This window comes from Lontra canadensis, unplaced genomic scaffold, assembly GCF_010015895.1.
Source record: "Lontra canadensis isolate GAN:19392208 unplaced genomic scaffold, GSC_riverotter_1.0 scaffold25, whole genome shotgun sequence".
Classification (NCBI taxonomy): Eukaryota; Metazoa; Chordata; class Mammalia; order Carnivora; family Mustelidae; genus Lontra; species Lontra canadensis.
In genome coordinates, this window is record NW_022631019.1 from 91,608 (window position 1) to 113,001 (window position 21,394).

Genomic DNA, 21,394 nt, shown 5'->3' on the forward strand with positions numbered 1-21,394 from the left:
CACGAATCACCTGCCCCAGGGAAGACGAGGCCCAGGACCTGGGGCACCCTCTCCCCTGCTTCCCACAGCCTCCCCAGAGCTCCAGAAGCACGTGCCTGGAAGGGGGTCAATGCACAGGCGCCGGACAAAATGCGCCCCGGGGAAGACACTTGACAGACAGGACTCCTATGCAAAGAGCTCTCACGAATCAATAATAAAGAGCCCAGCTTCGCAGGAAAAGCAGGCTAGCCGCGTAGGCAATGCCATCGGTGAGCAATTCGCCGGGAAAAAATGACGCTCTGATGGCCAGGCCAGTCTCGCCTGCATCGAATGAGGGTCAGAATGATGAGAGTCGCTTCTACTTCACTGGACAGGCCACAGCGGGGGTGGGGGGCAGTGGACAGATCCCGGAGCTGTTACTGAAGCCCGTTTGGCCAAATCGTCCGGGAAGTACTGCGCCTGATACTTGGGTCCTCCGAGCCCTCCGCCAGGAATTTGCCTAACTCCACAGTGTGGGCTGGGCGGGAGCGGCCACTCTTCCCTGCCCCGCCTGTGGGAAGGGCGGGTACAGAAGCCCAGAGGCCGGAAGGCTGCTTTGCAGAAGGGGCGGGAGAACCAGACGAAGCCCTCCTATCCCCGCCCCCTAAAGGGCCGGAGTGTGTGGGCCTGGGACGCCCGATCCCACAGGCTTCTCGGGAGCAGGCGTGACTCCTGGCAGATCCCCCGGGCCCTGCGCCCCCGCCCCACCCCCACCCCGCCGCTGGTGCCCAGTCCCAGGCTTGGTACTTGTAGGGGTTCACGGAGCGAACCCAGCGAAGGCCGGCCGGGCAAACTGGCCTGCCTGGGGTCACAACGGGGGCAGGCAGAACGTTGCACCGAGCTGCCACAGGCCCAAGGGCAGCAGGGCCGTCCAGGGTGCTTACGGGGGCGGGGCTTCTTAAAGGAACAGGCGGGCATGGACCGTGGGGGTGGCCTCTCCGACGTAGGCGGCGGGCGGGGCCGCGGGGGCTTCCTGGAGGAGAGAGCGGGCGGGGCGCCCGGACGTGGCTGGGAAGATTGCAGCGCTGCGTTCCGTTCGCGAAGGCGCGGGCAACGCGGGAGGCGGGGCGGGCGGCGCCGAGAAACAGCGGCTGCGGGCGGGAGCGAGGGACGCCGAGCCGGCCGCCACCGCCTAGCAGCCCTCCGGCAGTCAGAAGTCCGTTCGTCTGCGCGTTCTCCGCGGGTCGCGGCGGGTCCGGCAGCCGAGCCCATGCAGCCGCGCAGCGAGCGCCCGGCTGGCAGGACGCAAAGCCCAGAGCACGGCAGCCCGGGGCCTGGGCCGGAGGCGCCGCCGCCGCCGCAGCCGCAGCCGCAGCCGCAGCCGCCGGCGTAAGTGGGCCGAGGGGCCTGGGGACCGTGAGCCAGACCAGGGGCTGAGTGGGTCCGGGAGGGATGCGAGGAGGGGCGTGCGCCCACCCTGGCTGGCTGCAGGGAGGAGGCGGCCTCGGCGCCCCGCAGGCTCGGCCCGCCCCTGGAGGTACAACTTCCCCCGTTTGTCGCGCTCGCAGCGACGTGGGACCGGGCGCGCAGAAGTGGCTGCTTCCCGGAGGCGCTGTCCTCTCCCGCCGCCCTTGAATTCTGGCTGCGCCGCTCAGACTTGGGCGACTTGTCTGCAGGATGGTGGGGGGGGGGGCGGGTGGAGCCGCTGGGGAGGGTCAGGTGAGGTTCGACCTGCTGGTGGCATAGGGGCCGTCTTCAGAACTGTCCTGAAGCCTTAGGCAGTCGCGCTTGGTGCACATCCTGTGTGCCCAGCCCGTGCTGAGGACACTGGACTCTGATGGGGAACGGGAAGGGCGGCCAGTGACAGAGGAGCGCCTGGTCCCAAAGAGGGCGAAGAGAACTTGGTTCTTACAAGTTATGGGCAGAGACAGGCTATTCTGTGGGGACACCTGCGCAGAGGGGAGTATGGTGCCAGAAGGGGTCCTGGCAGAGGAAGCTGCGTAGGGCCAACGCTGGCATCTGCTGCGACTGGACCTCACCGGAGGAGCAGGTGTGGGTCAGTTTTGCTGCACTTCTAGGGAGGCCCCTTTATGTGAAGGAGAAGGAGGGGGGGTTCTGATGGAAGCCAGGTAGGGGCTGTCAGGGAGGGGGGCTGCCACCTAGGTGCCCTGGCCCTGCCTGCAGTTTCAGGGGTGGGTGAGCAGCTCCCTGCAGCCTGCGTCTGACCTGGCCCTGCCCATCTGCAGCCCGGAGGCAGAGCGCGCGCGCCCTCGCCAGGCCCGGCCCACGGCCCCAATGGAGGGTGCAATGCAGCTGCTGAGCCGTGAGGGCCACACCGTGTCCCACAACTCCAAACGGCACTACCATGATGCCTTCGTGGCCATGAGCCGCATGCGCCAGCGTGGCCTCCTGTGTGACATCGTCCTGCACGTGGCGGCCAAGGAGATCCGAGCACACAAGGTGGTGCTTGCCTCCTGCAGTCCCTACTTCCACGCCATGTTCACAAGCAAGTACCCCCACATCCACTCTGGGCACTCGGGGGGCTCTTCAGATCTCCCTGGGCAGGGACCGGCCTGACCCACTGTCCCCACAGATGAGATGAGTGAGAGCCGCCAGACGCACGTGACATTGCATGACATTGACCCTCAGGCCTTGGACCAGCTGGTGCAGTTTGCATACACGGCTGAGATTGTGGTGGGCGAAGGCAACGTGCAGGTGAGGCTGCCTGGTCCCTCCCTCAGTTTCCCTCTCCCTCAGTCCCTCGCACAGCTCCGCTGGGCCCCTGTGCCTCAGCTCCTGGTGTTTCCCTGTGCCTCTCCCTCAGTCCCTCATGGCCCATTTCCCTGCCCCTGCTCCCCTGGCTCTCTCTCTCTCTCTCGTGTCATCCTACAGACTCTGCTCCCAGCTGCCAGCCTCCTGCAGCTGAATGGCGTCCGTGACGCCTGCTGCAAGTTCCTGCTGAGTCAGCTCGACCCCTCCAACTGTCTGGGCATCCGGGGCTTTGCTGACACGCACTCATGCAGCGACCTGCTCAAGGCCGCACACAGGTACGTGCTGCAGCACTTTGTGGATGTGGCCAAGACCGAGGAGTTCATGCTGTTGCCACTAAAGCAGGTAACGTGCCAGCAGGGGCACCGCCTCGACCCTGACCCAGTCCCTAGACCCTGGCCCCAACCCCAGGACTCCTGGTTTCCTTCATCTTGGCCCTTCAGGCCTGGCCCTTTGCCCCCCAACCCTTATTTCCAGCCTCTGACCCACATTCCAGCCTCACTACCCATCCCCTGCCCTCTCCCCACCCCACCCCCACCATACCCCCTTCTTCTGACCCACCCAAACCTTCAATTTTTGACTTCGGATCCCATCCTTTTCTGACCACATCCCTGCCTACAGCCTGTGGGCCCTGGTTCTGCATCCCTAGGATTGTTCTGGGCCTGGGCCCGTGGGAACCAAGTCTGTGGTTCCTGACCCTGCTTGGTCCCTTCTTGTAGGAACACTGGCCTCCCCATTGGACTCTCCCTCCTGGCACCTTCAGGGCTCCATGGGCCCCCAAGGTCCTCCCTAGATCTCAGGTCTGAGGGTCCCCACCCCTAGGTGCTGGAACTGGTCTCTAGCGACAGCCTGAACGTGCCTTCAGAGGAGGACGTCTACCGTGCCGTCCTGAGCTGGGTCAAACATGACGTGGACGCTCGGAGACAGCATGTGCCAAGGGTGAGGCCAGCACCTAGGGGCCCACTGTGCTTAGGAGGGGACACATAGCGGCTGAGGGCCTGGGTGCCCCTGGGGTCTGCTGTGTACAGAGACCCCCTCACAGGAGTGATGCAAAGACGTTTTTTAAGAAGAGCCAGCACGTCTGAGGGGAGCTCTTCCCTGGGGCCTGCCGCCTGACCGTGGCACCCCTGCCTCCCAGCTCATGAAGTGTGTGCGCCTGCCCCTGCTGAGCCGGGACTTCCTGCTGGGCCACGTGGATGCTGAGAGCCTGGTGAGGCACCATCCTGACTGCAAGGACCTGCTCATCGAGGCCCTCAAGTTCCACCTGCTGCCTGAGCAAAGGGGTGTTCTGGGCACCAGCCGGACGCGGCCCCGGCGCTGTGAGGGCGCTGGCCCCGTGCTCTTCGCCGTGGGTATGTTCGCTTGCCTTGTCCCCTCGGGTCCAGGACCCTCCCCCACGTGCTCCCCCTCTCCTCTCCCATCCCTGACCTGTGCTTCTGTCCCTGAGGCCAGCACAAGCCTACCTCATACCGCGCTGGTCACATCCTGTCCCCACCCCACACCTGCTCTTCTGTTCGCCTGTGGAGGACCCCGTGTGGTATGACCCACTCACCAATCCTCATCCTCACCCATCCTGGAGCCCCCGTACTCTTGACCTTGAGCTACGCTAGAGACCCCCAGCCGTGCCTCCCTGGGTCTCTTGTCCTGCCCCGTCACTGCCCCATTCCTAGGTGGTGGGAGCCTGTTCGCCATCCACGGAGACTGTGAAGCATATGACACGCGCACTGACCGCTGGCACGTGGTGGCCTCCATGTCCACGCGCCGGGCCCGGGTGGGCGTGTCAGCAGTTGGGAACCGGCTGTATGCTGTGGGTGGGTAAGTGTGGAAGCTGGTTTGGGGTCAGGGGCTTAGCATATGCCCACTGGGCCAGTCCTGACCGGCAGCGGACCCCTCCCCTAGTTACGATGGGACTTCAGACCTGGCCACCGTAGAGTCGTACGACCCTGTGACCAACACCTGGCAGCCTGAGGTGTCCATGGGCACGAGGCGCAGCTGCCTGGGTGTGGCTGCCCTGCACGGGCTCCTGTATGCAGCTGGTGGCTACGATGGGGCCTCCTGCCTCAACAGGTAGTGGCCGGGGTCAGGGCCGGGTGGCCTCTTGGGGATGGTTCGGCTGCAGGTGTGGCTGTATCAGGACTGCAGAGATCATGCCTGAGGGGAGCAAAGAGGGATCCAACCTGACTCAAGTCACCAGGGCACCCTGGGCCTCTTCATCTACACCAGCTCAGCTGCCCCTTCTTTTCCTCTCAAGTTCTTCCCCCAGCCCAGGGGCTGGGCACCACACGGACACGTGCCCAGGATCATGCAGGCGGCCAGCTAGGGGCCCCTGTCCCCACCTAGAGGGCCTGCTACTTGCTCCAGTGGGATTCTGGGATCAGTCTCTGTGACTGCCCAGGATGGGATTTTAATCATTCCGTGGGAGAGGGCAGGTCCTGGGACCAGGGCAGCCTTTCTGCCACTGCTCAAGGTCAGCGGCAGGCCTGGTGTCCACAGTGCTGAACGCTATGACCCTCTGATGGGAACATGGACGTCCATCGCTGCCATGAGCACCCGGAGGCGATACGTGCGTGTGGCCATGCTTGGTGGGTGACAGGGCCTGCTCTGTGTAGTGTCCACCCCACCCCCACCTGCCCCCACCCTGGGGACCCCACCCGTAGCAGGCGCACCACGGGCACGTTGACTCTCTGCAGACGGGAACCTGTACGCTGTGGGTGGTTACGACAGTTCGTCACACCTGGCAACCGTGGAGAAGTATGAGCCCCAGGTAGGAAACGCACCCCAAGCCCATGAATCTCCCTTTCCAAGAGCGACTTGAGGTCCTCACTCGGGACACCCACATCACCCAGATGATCAGCCCTCTAGGTCCCACCCGTCCCACAGACACCCTGTCCTAGAGTAGGGTTCCTGCACTGTGGAGGAGGAGGGAGGCTGGGGACGGGTCTGCCCCCAGCTGGTCCCCTCAACCGCAGGTAAATGCATGGACCCCCGTGGCCTCCATGTTGAGCCGACGAAGCTCAGCAGGGGTGGCGGTGCTGGAGGGGGCCCTCTACGTGGCCGGAGGCAACGACGGCACCAGCTGCCTCAACTCTGTGGAGAGATACAGCCCTAAGGCCGGTGCCTGGGAGAGCGTGGCCCCCATGAACATCCGAAGGTGCGCTGGCCCCTCCCCCACAAGTCCCACTGCCCGCCGGAGATTCCCAGGTGTGCCTTGAGGCCTCCTGCCAGTGTGATGTGTCCACGCCTCCTATCCCTGTATACGTCCCGCCCAGCTCCCGGTCCCGCCCAGCGCCAGGGCCCCGCCCAGCTCCCCGGTCTCCGCCCTGCCCCGTGCGTCCCGCCCAGCTCCCTGCGACCCGCCCAGCGCCCCGGCCCCGCCCCCGGGGGCTCCTCCCCCGGCTCCCGGGAGGCTCTGAGAGCAGTTCTCGCCCAGCGGCTCACCTCCCCGCCCCCACCCCACCCCCAGGAGCACGCACGACCTGGTGGCCATGGACGGCTGGCTGTATGCCGTGGGGGGCAACGATGGCAGCTCCAGCCTCAACTCCATCGAGAAGTACAACCCGAGGACCAACAAGTGGGTGGCCGCGTCCTGCATGTTCACAAGGCGCAGCAGTGTGGGCGTGGCAGTGCTCGAGCTGCTCAACTTCCCGCCGCCCTCCTCGCCCACGCTGTCCGTGTCGTCCACCAGCCTCTGACCAGCGGCGCGGACTGCCCAGAGGCCCGGCCCCGCGGCCTCCCACATGCCTTAAGCCCCACAGGGCGGCCCCAGCACCTCGCGTGTCGGGGGCGGGGTGCTCGGCCCCCACCAGGAAAGTCCTGCCCTGTCTGTCCTTGTCTCTGCGTCGAGGCCGGCCACTTCTGTGTTCGCTGCTCAGTGTGTGTGTGCGTGTGCGTGTGCGCCGTTTACTTACTTCCTAGTTTGTTTATTTATTTATTATTTATCGGTCAGTGAACCGCGCAGCACCTACTAGTTCACGCGTTTCCCCTTGACGTGTCCTGTGTCTCTGGGACCAAGCTGCCTTCCCAGGTGTCCTGCCCCACTGGGGGCACCAATGAGCAATGGGGGTGGACACTTGGATTGTGGATGGGTCAGAGGTGAGCTCAGACTCTAGACCTGGAGGGACTGCGGGGGCAGGTGCAGAGCAGCAGGCCAGGGTTGCAGGGGTGGGGGGCGGTTTCTGAGCAGGTGCAGACCCTTCCAGCCTGGGGTTTGCACGCCTCCCCTACCTTGCCTAGCCAGGCACACTCCCAAGAAGGACATGATGCAAGCTTCCTTCCCATGGGCATGGTGTGTCTTCGGGATCCTGCACTGAGCTGAGCACAGTGTGCCCCAGACCCCACACAGCAATATGAGCCAACTTGAACAATAAACATGTTTCTCGGGCTCTGTGGGCTTCAGGCTGAGTGTACATCTCCACCCTTTGGGGTCTTATCTGGGGTGACCAGGAGGGCCTGGGGACAGGTGTGCAGCTGGGCTGAGGCTCTGCTTTGGTATCTGGGTCCTTCAAGGCAACATCATCACGCCCAGGTGGGTCAGGGATGTGATATCGTGCATGGGCATCCAGCTAGGAGTGTGGCTCCCGGTCAGCCTGGCCCTGAGAGACCCTCATGGTCCCATCTCATCCCAGGCTCTGGGGAGAGAGGCATGCACGGTACTAACCCTACCTCACCGCACCGTGATGGGCCTCGGTGCACCCAGGAGGTTTGTGGCCCCCTTCTTGGACTTGGGCCTGGGGTGAGGTTTGGGCTGGAGTGGGAGAGGTTGGGGGAGGGTCATGGTTTCCCCTTGCCCAAAGTCACAAACTCCTATTTCAGCAGCTGAGAACAATCACACACCCCCTCACAGTCAGTGGTGACTCAGAATGTGGCCTTTAGGTGGAGACGGGATGTGTGCTCTCCATGGGGAGGGGTGGTACTGGGGAGAGGGAGCCCTGGGCTCACAGAGCCCCAACCCCAGGCAACCCTAGCCTGAGTGTGGGCAGACCGAGTACGCACAAACCAGGCTTCCGAAGCTCCTCGCATCCAGACTGGAGGCTGAGATGGGTGCTCCCGGCGGGACCAGGGGAGAAGACTTCTCCCCACCAGCCCCCCAACTCCAGCCTGGCCTGCCGGTGGGGAGGACCCGGGTCAGAGAACTGAAAGCCTCGGGCCTAGGTCAGGGCTCGGTCCCTCCCAGAAAGGCTCCACCCTCATCCGGCCCTTAGGCGAGGGGCAAGACTTCCCAGAGCTCCGCCTGGGAGGCGGGACAGGAGGCTCTGTACGGAGGGACCCGGTCGACCTGCTCCACTCGGTCCCGCCAGCACCGCCACCCATGGGGAACAACCACTGCGTCCCTCAGGCCCCTAGGAGGCTCCGGGCCTCATTCTCCAGAAAGCCCTCGCTGAAGGGAAATAGGTGAGGGGTGTGGAGCACAGCCTTGGTCCCCAGATCACAGGGGGCTCCCTCAGGCTGCCCCGGGGGCCAGGCTGTGAGCCCCCCTTCCCTTGTCCCCAGAGAGGATGGCGCAAGGAAGCTGGCCGGCCTGTTTGGCACCGAGGCAGGTGCTGACCCGGACGCCACCGCTGACAAGATCTTCTACTACATCCCTGGGCCGGTGAGCAGGCGGGTGGGCGTGTCCCGGCTCACAGGGTGCCGTGGTGGTGGTCTCTGTGGGACTGTGTGTACCTGTCCTAGCGTCCCGGGGCCCAGGGTCTTCCCTGTCAGCCTGGGGGGAGTCAGATCCAGAATCAAGTGAGGAAGGAGACCCCGCCCCGCCCTGGGGAGCTCACCTGGCGGAAAGCCTGAGCAGAGAGCGAAACCGAGACACTGAGTCAGTGGGGCGGGCCGCAGGCGGGGCCTCCGGAGTCTCTGCTCCACCGGAGGGGGCGCCGTGACCAGGCTCTCCACCCAGAGCCTTACCTGGGGTGTCTACCCGCTACCCCCCACAACTTCGGTGCCAGACAGCGCGTCCAGGCACATTCGAGGTGGACCGGCATGTCTGTGTTGCTGTGTGGCATGGGGTTGTGTCAGTGCGGCTGCCGTCACTCCGCGAGAGTGAGGGGCTCCAGGTGCCCACTGAGCCAGCCTCTCACCTGTTTCAGGCTTCAGTTTCTCCCAAGGGGTGTCTCGGCACCCACCCCTGCCTCATTCCATAGCAGCCCACCGTGATACCCCCTACCAAGGCCACACAGCAAGGACACGGCTCCCGCATGCTAGGCCATGAATATTGCCCCCTCTCACCCTGCCCAGCTCCTGGGGAGCTAAGGGTTAGCTGAGAGGGGAGAGACACCCAGCCCTTTACTGTAACCTGGATAGCATCGGGTATGGTAGGAGGCTCTGCTATGTGCAAAAGCCCCTGAATGCGAGGGAAATGATACCCAAAATCTAACCCCAGGCCAGGGAAGGAGGAACGTTTGTCACTCTGGGCCAGAGCTCCAACCCTGCACTCTTCTCCTCACAGTGTTCTTTTGAGCCCAGCAACGGGTGCGTGCTTCCAGAGCCCACCTTTCCAGCTTGTCCCCATCAAGCTAGGAAGCCCAGGCTTGTCCCCTTTCTTGCCCTCTGAGGTCCTAGGGCCCCATGCAGGCAAGTGCGGGCTTGAGAAACCATGCTGCCTCAGAGAGGTGGACGGGCGCTTCTGTCCAGGGTCTGGCCGGGCCGCGATAGAGCTCCTCCGCGTGACTGCATCGCACACCTCGACTCTGTCCAAGCCCAGGACACGTCAGATGTGCCTGGTGGAATCACGTGAGATGTGGTGGCCCTGGTGGTCCTCTCTTGCCAGAGCATAGTAGCAGGAGAGGGGAGCAGGCCTGTTGAACCTGGGAGCTGGGGCTGGGGGAGGAGCCATCTCTTAGGCCCTCCCCCGTAAGGGCTTCTGCACCCCGCCAAGGCTCTGAGCTGACTCCTCCCTAGCCCCTAAGGCTGAGCCTGGGCCACAGGGAAGGCTGCATGGTCCTTCCTGTTCGTGGCCTATTTTTCATGGGTCCCATCCCTGCGTTGTTCCCCACACTGGGTGTGGATACAGGAGGCCCCACCCAGAGGGAAGGAGGCCTCACATTCCTGGGCTTGCCCAAGGGGCAGCTTAGCTTGGCCAGGGTTCAAAAGCCCTCAGGGCAGCCTCTGCCAGCTCCCAAATAGAGCATGGCCCCTCCCCAACTCACCCCTGAGCCCCTAGACCTCAGACCTTCTAGCCAGGGTGTCCGGTCAGTGCCCATCCCTGTCTGACTTCCAATAGTATAATGGAGCCCCCAGTTAGAGAGAGTTCTCTGTGTGGCAGGACTGGCCAAGTGTTTGTGCCCCGACACTCCCTCCCCTCAGCAGACTAGCGGGGAACCCCCAGCACATCTCGGGCCTGGCCTACTTCTAGGGATACAGCAGTGGGCAAAACAGACAAAGACCCTCTTCTCTTGGTGTTCCCACCCACATGACGGAACCAGAAGATAAGACAGGTGAAAGACATGGTAAGCCCAGATGCGGCTGGTGTTGAGAAGAGTAGAGGAAGAAAGGTGTGCAGAGGAGACAGGGAAGGCTACAGTGTGAGGTTACCAGACGGGACCTCACGGAGAAGGGTACATCTGAGCCAAGTCCTAATGGGTGGGGGAATAGCAAGTATTGGTGTCAGCCTGTGCCTGATGTAGGAGAAGAGGACAAAGGGAGGAGGCAGATCAAAGAGGACCCTGTGGGCCAGTGCCGGGACCTCTGCCTTCTCTGTGGCTGAAGTCACAGTCCCGCTGCGGTGGGCGGACGCGGTCAGCACACACGCGCAAGGGCTGGTGGGGCGCCTCTCTTCCCAGCTGCTTGTTAACTGACATGCTGCTAGCTTGCAGTGGCCGTGGTGGGACTGTTTACGCAGAACCCCTCCCCGGAGCCAGGTAGTAAACACTTGGAGCTGACCCTGGAGGCCCAGAGGGGGTTTGCACATCGGCTCCCTCAGACACGGCCGGTCTGGGGAGGCTGCGTAATCAAGACGAAGGTGCACAGGTTAGGAAATACCAGAAATCGGGGTGGAATGTCCACGGAGCTCAGACCTCACGGTCTCTCCACCAGACCACGTGATGTCACGCGTGTTTGTTGCCCCTAGTTCCATACTAAGAGGCCGTGAGCGTGCGTCGGGCTTCTGTACCTATGAGTGGTGGTGTGTGTGTGTTCCTTGCCTTGGTATCATGTACCCACGGGCGTGGGCATGGGTGGGGCAGCTGGCCCCAGGTCAGGCCCCCTCCCCTGAGCTCTGCTCCCCACAGGACCTCCGGGGCCTGGAGATCCAGCCAGAAAACCTAGAGCAGCCGTTCCTGAGTGTGTTCAAGAAGGGGCGGCAGAGGGTGCCCGTGAGGGATCTGGGCAAGGTTGTGTACTACGCCAAGGTCCAGCTACGATTCCAACACAGCCAGGTGGGGCCAGGCCGGGCCGAGTGGGGGGTGCTCGGGTACCAGCCTGGGGCCTGTCTCCCAGCCCCTCAGACCAGCAGCCCTGCTCTCCCCTAGGACATCAGCGACTGCTATCTGGAGCTATTCCCCTCCTACCTCTACTTCCAGGCCCATGGTTCCAAAGGACTCACCTTCCAGGTGAGGGGAAATAGGCAAATGGGGGAGGCCAGGGGTAGAGGGAGAGAGCAGCCTCTTGGGAGGTGGGTATCCATGTCCACTAGGGGTCCCCGAGCCCTCCCGTCCCTCCATGTGCTCTGGCAGGGGCTGTTACCGCTGATGGAACTGAGCATCTGCCCGCTTGAGGGGTCCAAAGAGCACGCCTTCCAGATCACAGGTGTGTGGGGGGCATGAGTGGACCTGGCCCCCAGGAGGGGCCTCTAGCTGGGGCTGCTCAGTGATCTTGAGCTCTGGCTGAGCTTCCGAACCTGGAGGGACCCTGAGCCCATGGGGAGATCCTGGCTTTTCCTCCAGTGGGCACATAAGCGTTTGCCAAGCTGGGGTGCAGGACAGTGGGCAGGGGACCTCCAGAGCCTGTTGGAGGCCAGTGGTCTGGGATGGTGCCACAGGCTCCTCCTGTCCCAGGTCCTGTGGTGCCCAGGGAACCCTTGGATCAGGCCTTTCCTATGGGCTGCTGGCCCAGCCCACGCCCCACCTCTACCCCCAGGCCCGCTGCCTGCTCCTCTTCATGTGCTGTGCCCCAGCCAGGCTGAGCTGGGTCACTGGCTGTACCACCTGGAAAAGCAGATAGCCCTCGTGCGAGGGCCACAGCTCTGCCACTCAGCGCCCCTGCAGGTCAGTGCTGGGGACCCCCAGGCCGCTTTCCTCTCCCCTCTGTGCCCACGCCCTCTGCTGCCCCTGACCCCCCTTCACCAGGGCCCCCCCGAGGGTGAGCTGCCCTGGACTCTGCAGCGCAGGCTGATCCGGCTCCGGGCAGCATCTGGACATCGGACGGTGGGCAGCGCCGTCTGCGCCTCGAGGGTCAAGCTGCAGCATCTGCCCTCGCAGGTATGTGGTGGGGGGCGGTGCTCAGGGGTGGGAGGAGGTGGGGGCCGAGGGGTGAGAGGAGATGGAGGGGCGAGATGGGAGTGGGGTGAGATCATAGGGACACAGGGCTGAGGACATGGAGCCACAGGGTGAGTGAGAAGAGATGGGGGAGGGCGCACAGATGGGGAGGGGTGAGGAGAGAGGGTGGGGGGAGGAGATGAGGGAGGGGTTCAGGAGACAAGTGGGGCCAGGGCCTGGCACATACAGGTCCCGCCCACACTCTGCCCTCTGACCTCCTCACAGGAGCAATGGGACCGGCTCCTGGTCCTGTACCCGACATCCCTGGCTATCTTCTCCGAAGAAGCAGATGGGCTTTGCTTTAAGGTGGGTCCCTCCCGAATGAGGACGCGCCCCGGGAGACACCCTGTGTGTGGGGGTGGGACAGGGCAGCAGCTCAGGAGGAACCTGTATTTCGGGGCCTGTTGGGACAGAGTGTGCTGGCCCCACCCACCCGGCCTGCTGCCCTGGTCAGTCTGGTCTCAGCGGTGGTGTGGCCAAGAAGGCGTCCCTGCCCAAGCACCCCTTATCACCCTGGAATGTTGGCCACCAGCAGCAGGACCATCGCCTGGGGCCGGTGGCATGGGGCAGAACCACTCCAGGGAGACACTCTTGTGCCAGGCCCCAGTGTGCCTGAGGGGGCCTATACCTCTGAGAGGCCACTTTCCTAGGGTCTGGGGGCGCGTGTGTGCATGCGTGTATAGGACGGTGCTCTGGGGCTGGGGTGCGTCTGTTGTGTGCACCACAGTTAGCTTCCGCTCTGGGTGTGATCATGGCCCTCAGTCGCTGAGGAAAATGCAGGGATCTTCCCCATGATCCCCCACAACCTACCCCCAGTCTTAGTAGGTGACCCAGGGAACCAGTCCCCAGAGGCATCTGTCTGTGCCTGCCACTGGCCAGTGAAGCCTCACCCAGAGTCCAGGGGCACAGAGATCCCTCACGCCAGTCAGGGAGTGCAGACCTCCCTCAGGGATGCGGCTCAGCCCTGTCCTGCCCTCTGCCTAACCATGTGAGGGCCAGGCCAGCTCTGCAGGGTGAGACAGAAGTATGGGCCCAGGCAGGGGCCCAGAGTTCACCCCCAGGCTCTGGCCCCATCTTCCGTCACTGCCCCCCAGGGGGAGCTGCCCCTCCGCACCATCCGCATCAACCTGGAGGAGAAGGAGAAGCAGATCCGTTCTTTCCTGATTGAAGGTGGGCAGAGGCCTGGCCCGGGAGGGAGGGCAGGAGCCCGCTGGGTGCCCCAGCTCCTCGCCGGGGCCTTGCAGGGGCCTGGCTCTCTGCTGGCCAGCACCCCTCACGGAGTCTGTGTGTCAGGCCCGCTCATCAACACCATTCGTGTGCTGTGTGCCAGCTACGAGGACTACAGCCACTGGCTGCTCTGTCTGCAGACCATCTCGCCCCGGGCTGGAGGCCCCCCGCCGGCTGGCCTCCCGGGGCTGTGGGGGGCCACACAGGTGAGGGGTCCACAGGAGGAGATGCTGCCCCCACGTCTCACGTTCTGGGCTGAAGCGTAGGTCTAGGGCGTGGGTGGTTAGGGAGAGGGTCCTGCTGTCTGTCTCACCTCCCCACTCCCTGCCTCCTGCTGGCCAGGTCATGGGTGGCGGCCGAGGCTCCCTCTCCTCAGACGGACGAACCAGCTGGGACTCAGGGTGCCCTGCGCCCCCCTCCGCCCACACCAGCCACTCTCTCCCTGAGTCGTCAGTGCCGTCCACCACAGGCTGCCCTGCCCAGCCTGTGCCTGTGAGTATCAGGAGGTGAGGAGGGATAAGCAGAAGACAAGCACAGGAGGCCGTGAGGACAGTTTGTGTGGGAGAACATGGGTCCCCATGGCACTCCACCCCAGGCAGGACCTGGAGGGAACTTTGTGCAGCCTCAGAGGACTGAGTGGGTGAGGGCCCTTGGGAACCTTCTGGAAGGTCTTTGGTTCCTGCAGGACCAGGCCGACCCTGGCCGCACCAGCACCCGCAGGCAGAGGGCCGAGCTGAGACGGAGCAGCAGCAGTCGGTCACCCAGGAGTGAGGCCCGGAGCGAGGAGCCCAGCCTGGCCACCTCGCTGTACTTGGACCTGACCAAGGTGGGCCCAGCACACTGACCCAGTTCTCCCTCCCACCCTCCACCTCCCTGGCCTCCATCTCTTAGGCCTAGATGGTCCTGGAGCCACCTAGAGGCCTTGCACAGAGAAGGGAGAGCTCAGGCCACCTCCAGCTCCAAGAAACCTGTATCTTCTTGCCTGCAGCTGAGCAGGCAGAGCCTAGAAGACAACCCTGAGGCCCCAGACCACTCTCTGAAGACCCCACACTCCCCACTCTATGCCGATCCCTACACACCACCTGCTACCTCCTATCACAAGATCACGGATGTCCAGGGCCTGGATGAGGTCAGTTCCCTGTGGATGACAGAAAGGCTAGATGTATCCACAGCCTGAGGTCTGCTCAGGCCATGTCCAAGGGGCCAAGGGGCTCAGAGGGCCGGGATCCCTCCACGGAGGTCCTGGTCCAGGGCCTCAGGTCCCCGCCCCTTCCCTGGCAGTTTCTCAGCGCAGCGCAGAGCTCACTTGGACCCGAGTCCTCGAGCCCGTTCCCCTCGGTCCCTGTGTCTGTGCCTGTCTCGGGCCCCAGCTCTGGACTCTCCGGTCCCCACTTGCTCTCCAAGAAGGGAGCCCTGCAGCCCAGAGCCTCTCAGCGGCACCAAGGCTCCATCAAGGGCCAGGGGCCACTCCCTCCAGAGTCCCCTCAGCATGTGAGTAGCAGCACTCACCCCTGCCAGGTAAGGGGTCCTGTGGAGGGGTGGAAACAGTGTGGGGGCTCTGGGGCCCTGGGGGAGCAGGAGAAATGGAAGCAGGAAGATAGGGCAAGCTGAGACCAAAGACAGGAAGCGGCAGGGGTAGGGGGTGGCGGCAGGAAGGGAAGCTACACCACCTAACAGAAAAGGGAGGGCTCAGATCTGGCAGATGGGTGGGCTGCTCTCCAAGCCCCCTCCCGCAGGGCTCAGCTCTCAGACTTGTGGTTGCAATCCCCAGGTCTCCCCTATGCGGGAAGTCTCGCCCGACCCCCTGCCACCTCCCTCAGGTGAGTGAGGGCCCTTGTCTCTCTCTGAGGGGAGCTCTGGGTGTGGCTTCCTAAAGGCACTGGCATCTCTGTCCTCCCCAGCAGGTGGTCATCCCCCCAAGAACTATGGCAACATCCCGGACAACACTTCCTCTCCCTCCCACAAGCGGTGGCCCCGAGGAGTAGCTGAGGCTGGCGGGGGGCTCATCCAGTGGATCTGATGGCTTCTGGGTGGCTGGTTCTCAGGACCACCTGCCAGCGTGGGCTCTGCCATGGGGACTACGGCACAGCCTGGGGCATTCTTTGTAGGGCCACAGGCTGACCGGCATCCGACCCCTGAACCCCACCCAGTGCTGAGTCCGTGTCTGATCCCAGCAGGCTGAAGAGAGCTCCCAAACTTCCCTGGGCTCTGGAGGGGCCAGGAGGGGGGCCTCGTCCTGAAGACGGCCTGGTGACGTGGCTGGACCACAGATCAGAGCAGGCCTCTCAGGGGACCCAGCAGCAGTCCTTCCTCCAGGGAAGCAATGAGGAAGGCCACTGGGCGCAGGCTTTACCTGCCAGTGGGAGGAGCAGCAGGTGGGAAGGTCAGAGGGCTGAGAACGTCAGGTTAGTGAGGGTCAGCGCACGTGAGGTCAGAGGGTGTGACAGTAGGAGGTCAGCAAAGTCCGAGACACAACAAGCAGAGGTAGAGGGCATTCTGGGCGAGTGTCAGTGGGCTGGGGCAGGTCAGGAGAAACTGACAAGAGACTAAATAAGAAAGAAAGAGAAGGTTTTATTTGTGCTGTGTGTCCATGCGTTTTCCGCTCAGCAGTCAGGAGTCCCCCATCCTGGGGACCCTGTGCACCCAGCCCTGTGGGCTCCACGGCTCTGCCACCACCAGCCTCCCACCCACCTTCCTGCCCCATCTCCAGCGCCTCAAAGCCTTAGGACAATCCCAAATGTCTGATCCCTTTATCCGATGCCACCGTATTGTGCCTCTGCACCTCATCCAAGGTTCCGCAGTGGAGGGGCTCCAGCTTCTGCCCTACAGACCCCCACCCTGTAGGGGCTGCTGGAGCCACCGTCCGACCCGCCCCTGCAGGGACCTGCTCGCTGTCTCGGGCAGGAGCCAAGGCAGCCTGGGGCTTAGGGTCACAGAGGCCTCAGAGGCCTTCCCTTCCTCACCCCACTTGTCAACAGGGCAGAGTGTCCCTGGGACACCCCCCTCCAACCTGAAGGCCATCTAGTCTCCTCACTCGTGCCCCTTCCCAGGTTTCCAGCTGGGGCTGCTGCTCCAACACCTTCAAGTTCCCAATGCCTTACCCTGCTTCTCCCCACTGACTAGATAACCCAGTAAAATACAGGACACCCAGTTAAATTGGATTTCAGATAAACCACACATAACAGTGCAAAGCATCAAATACTGCATGTCTGAAATTCAAGTTTCACTGGCACCCTATGTTTTTATGAGCTTATCTGGTCACCTTACTAACCAGCTCCTTGCTCAGCACCTACCCACCCAGGCTTCCGGAATCTCCCTCCTCCCAGGTGTGAAGCATAGCCTTGGCCTTAGCCAGTGGTTAGAACTTCGGTGGAATCCAAGGGAGCAGGACCAAGAACACTGGCTCCTTCCTAGATGCCGTAGAACACAGGGGTCAAAGGGCAAGACCTGAGGGCAGCACCTTGTCCTCAGTGCCCATGGCCATTTCTCTGTCCTGTGTCTTCCTGGACCAAGCCTGGGTTCTAAGAGCTGGGGCTGCAGCTGCGGCTAGGGCTGGGGCTGCGGCGTCCCTTCCTCACCTGCCGGCGGAAGTAGTGGATGGCAGAGACGGTGCCGATGTTGGCCAGCAAGACTGTGAGGGAAACACAGAGCCTCCTGAGTGCTGGCTCCATTCCGGCCTGGTCACCACCTGCTACCCACATGGCCTGGTCCTCAAAGGGCAAGAGGAGGCCAGGGGGGCGAGGGGTGGGTCAGCCGTGAGAGTAGCAAGGTCACGGGAGGAACCTAGGCTTTGCCAAGCACCCCTCACCCCGCCGGCCCAGCAAGTGAGACTGGACGGCACTGGTCCTCCCGGGCACCAGCCCGCTCCTCCCCCAGGGCCCCCAAACCTGTTTTCCAGGCATCTGGGGTGTGCAGGTCTGATGTTCTCACAGCCCAGGTGGCAAAGGCCACAAACACCAGGCACATGTCCTTCTGGCTGAGGGTCAAAGAGGTGAGAGGATCTCGGAGCCTCCCTAGGAGAGAGAAGCACGCTCTGTGTTCGGGCTGCCCCCTCAGACACCTCCGTCCCAAGACACAGAGCGGCGTGTGGCATAGTTGAGTCAAGCTGGCCTGAGCGGGTTGCCTCTGGGGATCCACTTCTGGTTTGTGACGTATCTTCCGAGGGGAGTGTGACATGAAGTCTATTGACAGCCTAACCAGGCGGCAAGGCCTGTGCCATCCCAGCATCCGCCGTGCTAGAGGCTGGGGGCAGGGCATTGCCGTCGTCGGGGCCCAGATACAGAGTGATGGTCCGCGCAGACACAGATCCCTGAGCAGCTGCCATGTCTGGCCTAGTCTGCCCCACCCGGACGACGTCCTGCGACGGCCAGGAGCTAGTCCGACCTTCCCAGATCATCCCCAAGCACCCCCTGCCGGCTCATGACTCGGGGTCCTAGCCTGCCCCTCCCCAGTGGCCCTCCTGGCTGGACTCCCTGGACAGTATGTTCCCAGGCCTGGACAGCCCATGGGGCCCACACGACACGCACCTGCTTGTCTGACTGCCAGACTGAGCTGCTCTGCTGTGGTTGGGCCGGGCTCTGGTGGGATGCCAGGCCCCATGTCCCAGGGCACCAAGCTGGGGGGCTCTGTGGCCTGCACCTGGAGCAGGGCGGCCAGCTCAGGCGTGCCTCCCGGGGACTCCTCCCCAAGGAAGTGTTCATAGGCCTCGGGGATGGAGATGGGCACAGGGTCTCCAGGTGGAGTGGCCCGTACAGCCTCAGCTCGTGGGGGCTGGGCCACAAGGTGGCTCCCCCCGTGCCCCGGCCTCTGGGCTCCGTGGTCCTGGAAGAAGAATTCACACACGTCTGGCCACCGTGCTTCACACAGGGCCTGGTCGGCTTCTGCCGCCTCCTCAGCACCTTCATCCTCCTCCTCGATAGTGTCACAGAAGAAGAATTCATAGGCCTCTGGGAGGGTCACTGCAAAGCTGCTCCCGGGCCTGGGCCCCACCGAAGTGGAGGGGGAAGGGGGAGGCAGGTGTTTGAGGATCCGAGGCTGCGGAGACCGGGGCCCAACTGCCATGGCGTCCCAGCCTCCAGGCCCCCCTCGGCCCCCCGTGGCTGTCCTGGGGGATGAGGGCCGGGCTGTGGCTGGCGACGGGGTTCCTGAGGTCTCTCCTGAGCCTGGCCCCTCAGGGCTAGGCACAGCCATGGAAAAGCGCACTTTCTTCTTCCTGGGGGCTTGGACCCGGCCTGGTGGGGGCTCCCCTGAGTGATGTCCAGGGGCACCTGCTAAGGGCTCCTCTCTGGGCTTCTCCCGGTGTCCTCCTGGAGACGGAAGAGGGCTCAGTCGTGGCGTGGCCACTAGGCCAACCTCCACCTTCACCACGTCAGGCTCGGCCTGGGAAGCGGGAACAGCTGCTGACACGCCCACGTCAGGCTGGGCCTTGGACACAAGGTGAGGCGGCGGAGCAGGTGTGGATGAATCCACCTCCTGCTTGACCACTGGGTCCAGCACAGGCAGGTCCATGCCCAGTCTAGACTTGGAGGCAAGTGTAGACAGAGGCATGTCAGGCTGAAGCTTGGAGGCAGGTGTAGACAGAGGCACATCTGACTCAGCCATTGACATATCTGGACGAGTGGCCCAGGCAGGTGTGGACGTGGTGTGTAGCTCAGCTCCCGGGGCCATTCTCAGGAGGTCTGTACCTTCCTCAGTCGCAGGGACAGGTGTCGGCAGATCCGGATCTGTTCCTTGCAGGGTCACCTGTGCAGGGGCTCCTGCAGACTCCAGACCCCGTTCTCCCTGCCCAGTTCCTGCGGTCTGCTCCGCTGCCCCAGCCAGGAGACCCTGCCCCCCAGACACAGCCAGGCCAAGGCACTCCTTGGGCCTGACCTCAGCAGGCAGCGGGGAACCCTGCTGGGGGGGAGCCGAGCTGGGGGTGCTCAGGTACCCGCCCCCCTTGGCCCCAGCGGCGCGCCTCTTCTTTCGGCTAGGGCTGCGTGCCGGGGCTCCGGGGCTACCAGGGGGCCTCTGGGGAGCCGGGGTGCAGCCAGGAGGCTCAGAGTTCTGGGAAGGCTCACCAGGGGGACTAGCGTCAGGGCCCTGAGGGGCAGGCCCCTGCAGAAGCCTCTGCATCTCGCCTCGGGAAGACACTGGCCCTCGAAGCGACAAGCTCTGGCCTTGGGGGGTGGCATCAGATCCGAGGGACAGCAGAGCTTCTGACCGTGCGGACGTGCTGGGCGTCTGCTGATTGGGCCCCGGGGCCAAGACAGGCTCATGCCAAGACCTGCTGACCAGCGGCCGGGGAGCTGCCACGTCCTCCTCCTTGAAGCCGGGCCAGCCCCTCCCCCCAGAAGCCGGCCGCCCCTCGAGAAGGGGTGGAGGCCCCGGAGGGCTGCTGCCACTGCTGTCCCCTTGGTCAATGTCACTGGACAAGAGCTCATCCCCTGAGGCCAGGCCGGCCTGCAGGAGACCACACTCTTCCGTCGTGGCCGAAAACTCAGCCCAGTCCTGGTCACTCAGCTGGATGCTGTACTGGAAGTTTTCCATTTCGGGTCAGCAGAGGCGCCGGGTGGCAGAGCTGGAAGCCGGCCGGGGTCCTCGTGGGCCCAGGTCCCGGGCACCGGCCGCCGGACGCTCGCTGCGCCGCCCCCCGCCTCCTTGGCTCGGGGGCCAGCACCCCATCTGCTTCCTGAAAGAAAACCAAAGGAGAAGCCTGAGGGAGCTGAGCGGCTGTCAGAACCGGCCCCTCCTCCAAGTTAGAAAACCTGTAACTCCCACTCTCCTGATTTCCCAGCCAACCCAAATGATAACCTTGTGATGCGCCGGTGCTACGTTCCCAGAATCAAACACGGCTCAGATTAGCCAAGCGCACTAATAGCATTCCTCACGTTTGAATTTTTGTCCCCGGAAGTGGCTTTCTTCACATCTGGGAGCGTTTTCTGCTCCACTGGGTCAGCTCTACCCTCTCCAGTCCCCCTCCAGACCTGCAGGTACCATGGCTGACTGGACACAGCAGAGCCCATTTCAAGGATCACTCACTGGGAGTCAGCTCACCTGGGGGAGGATCAGCCCGGGTCAGTCCCAGCACGCCTCAGGTGGCAGCTGGCCATGGAGGAGGGGCCGCAGTGCCCAGCAGGTGACCAGCCTTTGGCAATGACCTTCCACCAGCCTTGGTTGGGACAGGCTTCTGGGCTTCCACTGAGATCACCGAGGTCACACTAGTGCTGGCTAGACCCCACTCAGGGGTCATCAGGGAGTGCCTGGCTCTGCCCCCTGCCTAGGCAGGAGGTCACAGAACAGAAATGAGCTTCCTAACTCCCAGTGGACCACAAGGGCGGTCCTCCAGGTCTCTGCCCCTCACCCAGACTTGCCCAGCTGGCAGAGCTTCCTCCTGCCTCATCTCGGTGAACAGAGGTGACCCTAACTGCTTGAGAGCCCCCCTGTGTCTCAGCCTCCAATGGGAAGTGCTCTTTGGCCTTCGGTCCGCTATCACCACCCCCAGGGAGCCGGGAGGTCACTCTGGCCAGGCCAGTGCTGACATGCAGTCGCCTTGCGACCAGAGCACTGTGCCTTCCTGACCCCTGAAATCTGCCCTCCTCACTGGTCCTGGGGAAATCCCTCTCTCTGACTTTAGGACTTCTTAGGGTGGGAATGAGGGACTAATAGTGTCATACCTGGGACCCCGTGGCCAGACTGGGCAGTGGAGCTGGGCGTCCGAGCTGCCTGTCCCAGAGCAGCATGGTGCTGGGCTCACAACGCAGGCCCCACCCCCACTGCCAAAAATACTCCATCCCTGTGGTCACATGTCTCCTGTCCGCTGTCAGGGTCCAGGACACAAATAGATGGCATTTGAGGAGCCTCCAGCTCTGTGAGGGATGCCTTCCTGGTAGGGTCAGACGGGGGCCAGAGAATGCTGCCCGGCAACCAGTACTGCACGGGCCTCCTTTGCCCAAGCTGAAGGCCACTCTGCACTTCATCTCTTGGCCCAGGATGACCTT

At 63.5% G+C, this 21,394-nt stretch overlaps 3 protein-coding genes across 10 annotated transcripts; 2 read left to right on the plus strand and 1 right to left on the minus strand.

Moving 5' to 3' along the window:
• The first annotated feature begins 1,120 nt into the window (after nucleotides 1–1,120).
• KLHL17 (kelch like family member 17) lies at nucleotides 1,121–7,111 on the plus strand. Of its 3 annotated transcripts, none has more exons than XM_032863098.1 (12): nucleotides 1,121–1,347; nucleotides 2,205–2,464; nucleotides 2,552–2,673; nucleotides 2,851–3,072; nucleotides 3,550–3,666; nucleotides 3,866–4,079; nucleotides 4,398–4,542; nucleotides 4,627–4,794; nucleotides 5,221–5,309; nucleotides 5,418–5,491; nucleotides 5,697–5,878; nucleotides 6,191–7,111. In XM_032863098.1, exons 1-12 carry the CDS (start codon nucleotides 1,229–1,231, stop codon nucleotides 6,417–6,419), a joined length of 1,941 nt encoding a protein of 646 aa, XP_032718989.1. In that variant the 5' UTR covers nucleotides 1,121–1,228; the 3' UTR covers nucleotides 6,420–7,111. The 3 variants fall into 3 exon arrangements, with proteins under 3 accessions (XP_032718989.1, XP_032718992.1, XP_032718990.1); XM_032863099.1 differs by lacking the exon at nucleotides 1,121–1,347 and adding an exon at nucleotides 1,647–2,008; XM_032863101.1 differs by lacking the exon at nucleotides 4,627–4,794.
• An 871-nt stretch (nucleotides 7,112–7,982) lies between these two features.
• On the plus strand, nucleotides 7,983–15,989 carry PLEKHN1 (pleckstrin homology domain containing N1). 4 transcript variants are annotated; one of them, XM_032863097.1, is made up of 16 exons: nucleotides 7,983–8,118; nucleotides 8,218–8,317; nucleotides 10,944–11,090; nucleotides 11,184–11,264; nucleotides 11,388–11,460; nucleotides 11,791–11,918; nucleotides 12,000–12,131; nucleotides 12,414–12,494; nucleotides 13,283–13,358; nucleotides 13,482–13,621; nucleotides 13,758–13,907; nucleotides 14,101–14,241; nucleotides 14,404–14,544; nucleotides 14,697–14,933; nucleotides 15,187–15,235; nucleotides 15,320–15,989. In XM_032863097.1, exons 1-16 carry the CDS (start codon nucleotides 8,036–8,038, stop codon nucleotides 15,433–15,435), a joined length of 1,875 nt encoding a protein of 624 aa, XP_032718988.1. In that variant the 5' UTR covers nucleotides 7,983–8,035; the 3' UTR covers nucleotides 15,436–15,989. The 4 variants fall into 4 exon arrangements, with proteins under 4 accessions (XP_032718988.1, XP_032718986.1, XP_032718987.1 ...); XM_032863095.1 differs by having other exon boundaries at nucleotides 11,791–12,131; XM_032863096.1 differs by lacking the exons at nucleotides 7,983–8,118; nucleotides 8,218–8,317 and having other exon boundaries at nucleotides 10,704–11,090.
• Nucleotides 15,990–16,653: 664 nt separating this feature from the next.
• On the minus strand, nucleotides 16,654–21,135 carry PERM1 (PPARGC1 and ESRR induced regulator, muscle 1). Of its 3 annotated transcripts, XM_032863092.1 has the most exons (5): nucleotides 21,071–21,135; nucleotides 20,451–20,673; nucleotides 17,942–20,085; nucleotides 17,303–17,428; nucleotides 16,654–17,046 (listed from the first exon to the last, which is right to left on the minus strand). In XM_032863092.1, the coding sequence occupies exons 3-5, from the start codon at nucleotides 19,941–19,943 to the stop codon at nucleotides 16,937–16,939; spliced, it is 2,238 nt and encodes a 745-aa protein (XP_032718983.1). In that variant the 5' UTR covers nucleotides 19,944–20,085; nucleotides 20,451–20,673; nucleotides 21,071–21,135; the 3' UTR covers nucleotides 16,654–16,936. The 3 variants fall into 3 exon arrangements, with proteins under 3 accessions (XP_032718983.1, XP_032718984.1, XP_032718982.1); XM_032863093.1 differs by lacking the exon at nucleotides 20,451–20,673 and having other exon boundaries at nucleotides 21,071–21,087; XM_032863091.1 differs by lacking the exon at nucleotides 21,071–21,135 and having other exon boundaries at nucleotides 20,451–20,734.
• Between the last annotated feature and the right edge of the window lie 259 nt (nucleotides 21,136–21,394).

Bases quoted from the DNA above. Each gene is read 5' to 3' on its own strand.
- PLEKHN1 (XM_032863094.1), top strand. From the start codon at position 10,758: ATGTCACGCGTGTTTGTTGCCCCTAGTTCCATACTAAGAGGCCGTGAG. The intron at 12,495-13,282 runs GTGGGTCCCTCC...ACTGCCCCCCAG, and splicing joins CAGATGGGCTTTGCTTTAAG to GGGGAGCTGCCCCTCCGCAC. The intron at 13,622-13,757 runs GTGAGGGGTCCA...CCTGCTGGCCAG, and splicing joins GGCTGTGGGGGGCCACACAG to GTCATGGGTGGCGGCCGAGG.
- KLHL17 (XM_032863098.1), top strand. From the start codon at position 1,229: ATGCAGCCGCGCAGCGAGCGCCCGGCTGGCAGGACGCAAAGCCCAGAG. The intron at 2,674-2,850 runs GTGAGGCTGCCT...GTCATCCTACAG, and splicing joins TGGGCGAAGGCAACGTGCAG to ACTCTGCTCCCAGCTGCCAG. The intron at 3,667-3,865 runs GTGAGGCCAGCA...CCTGCCTCCCAG, and splicing joins GGAGACAGCATGTGCCAAGG to CTCATGAAGTGTGTGCGCCT.
- PERM1 (XM_032863092.1), bottom strand. From the start codon at position 19,943: ATGGAAAACTTCCAGTACAGCATCCAGCTGAGTGACCAGGACTGGGCT. The intron at 17,429-17,941 runs GTGCGTGTCGTG...TCTCTCTCCTAG, and splicing joins TCTGGCAGTCAGACAAGCAG to GGAGGCTCCGAGATCCTCTC. The intron at 17,047-17,302 runs GTTTGGGGGCCC...TTTCCCTCACAG, and splicing joins CCCAGATGCCTGGAAAACAG to TCTTGCTGGCCAACATCGGC.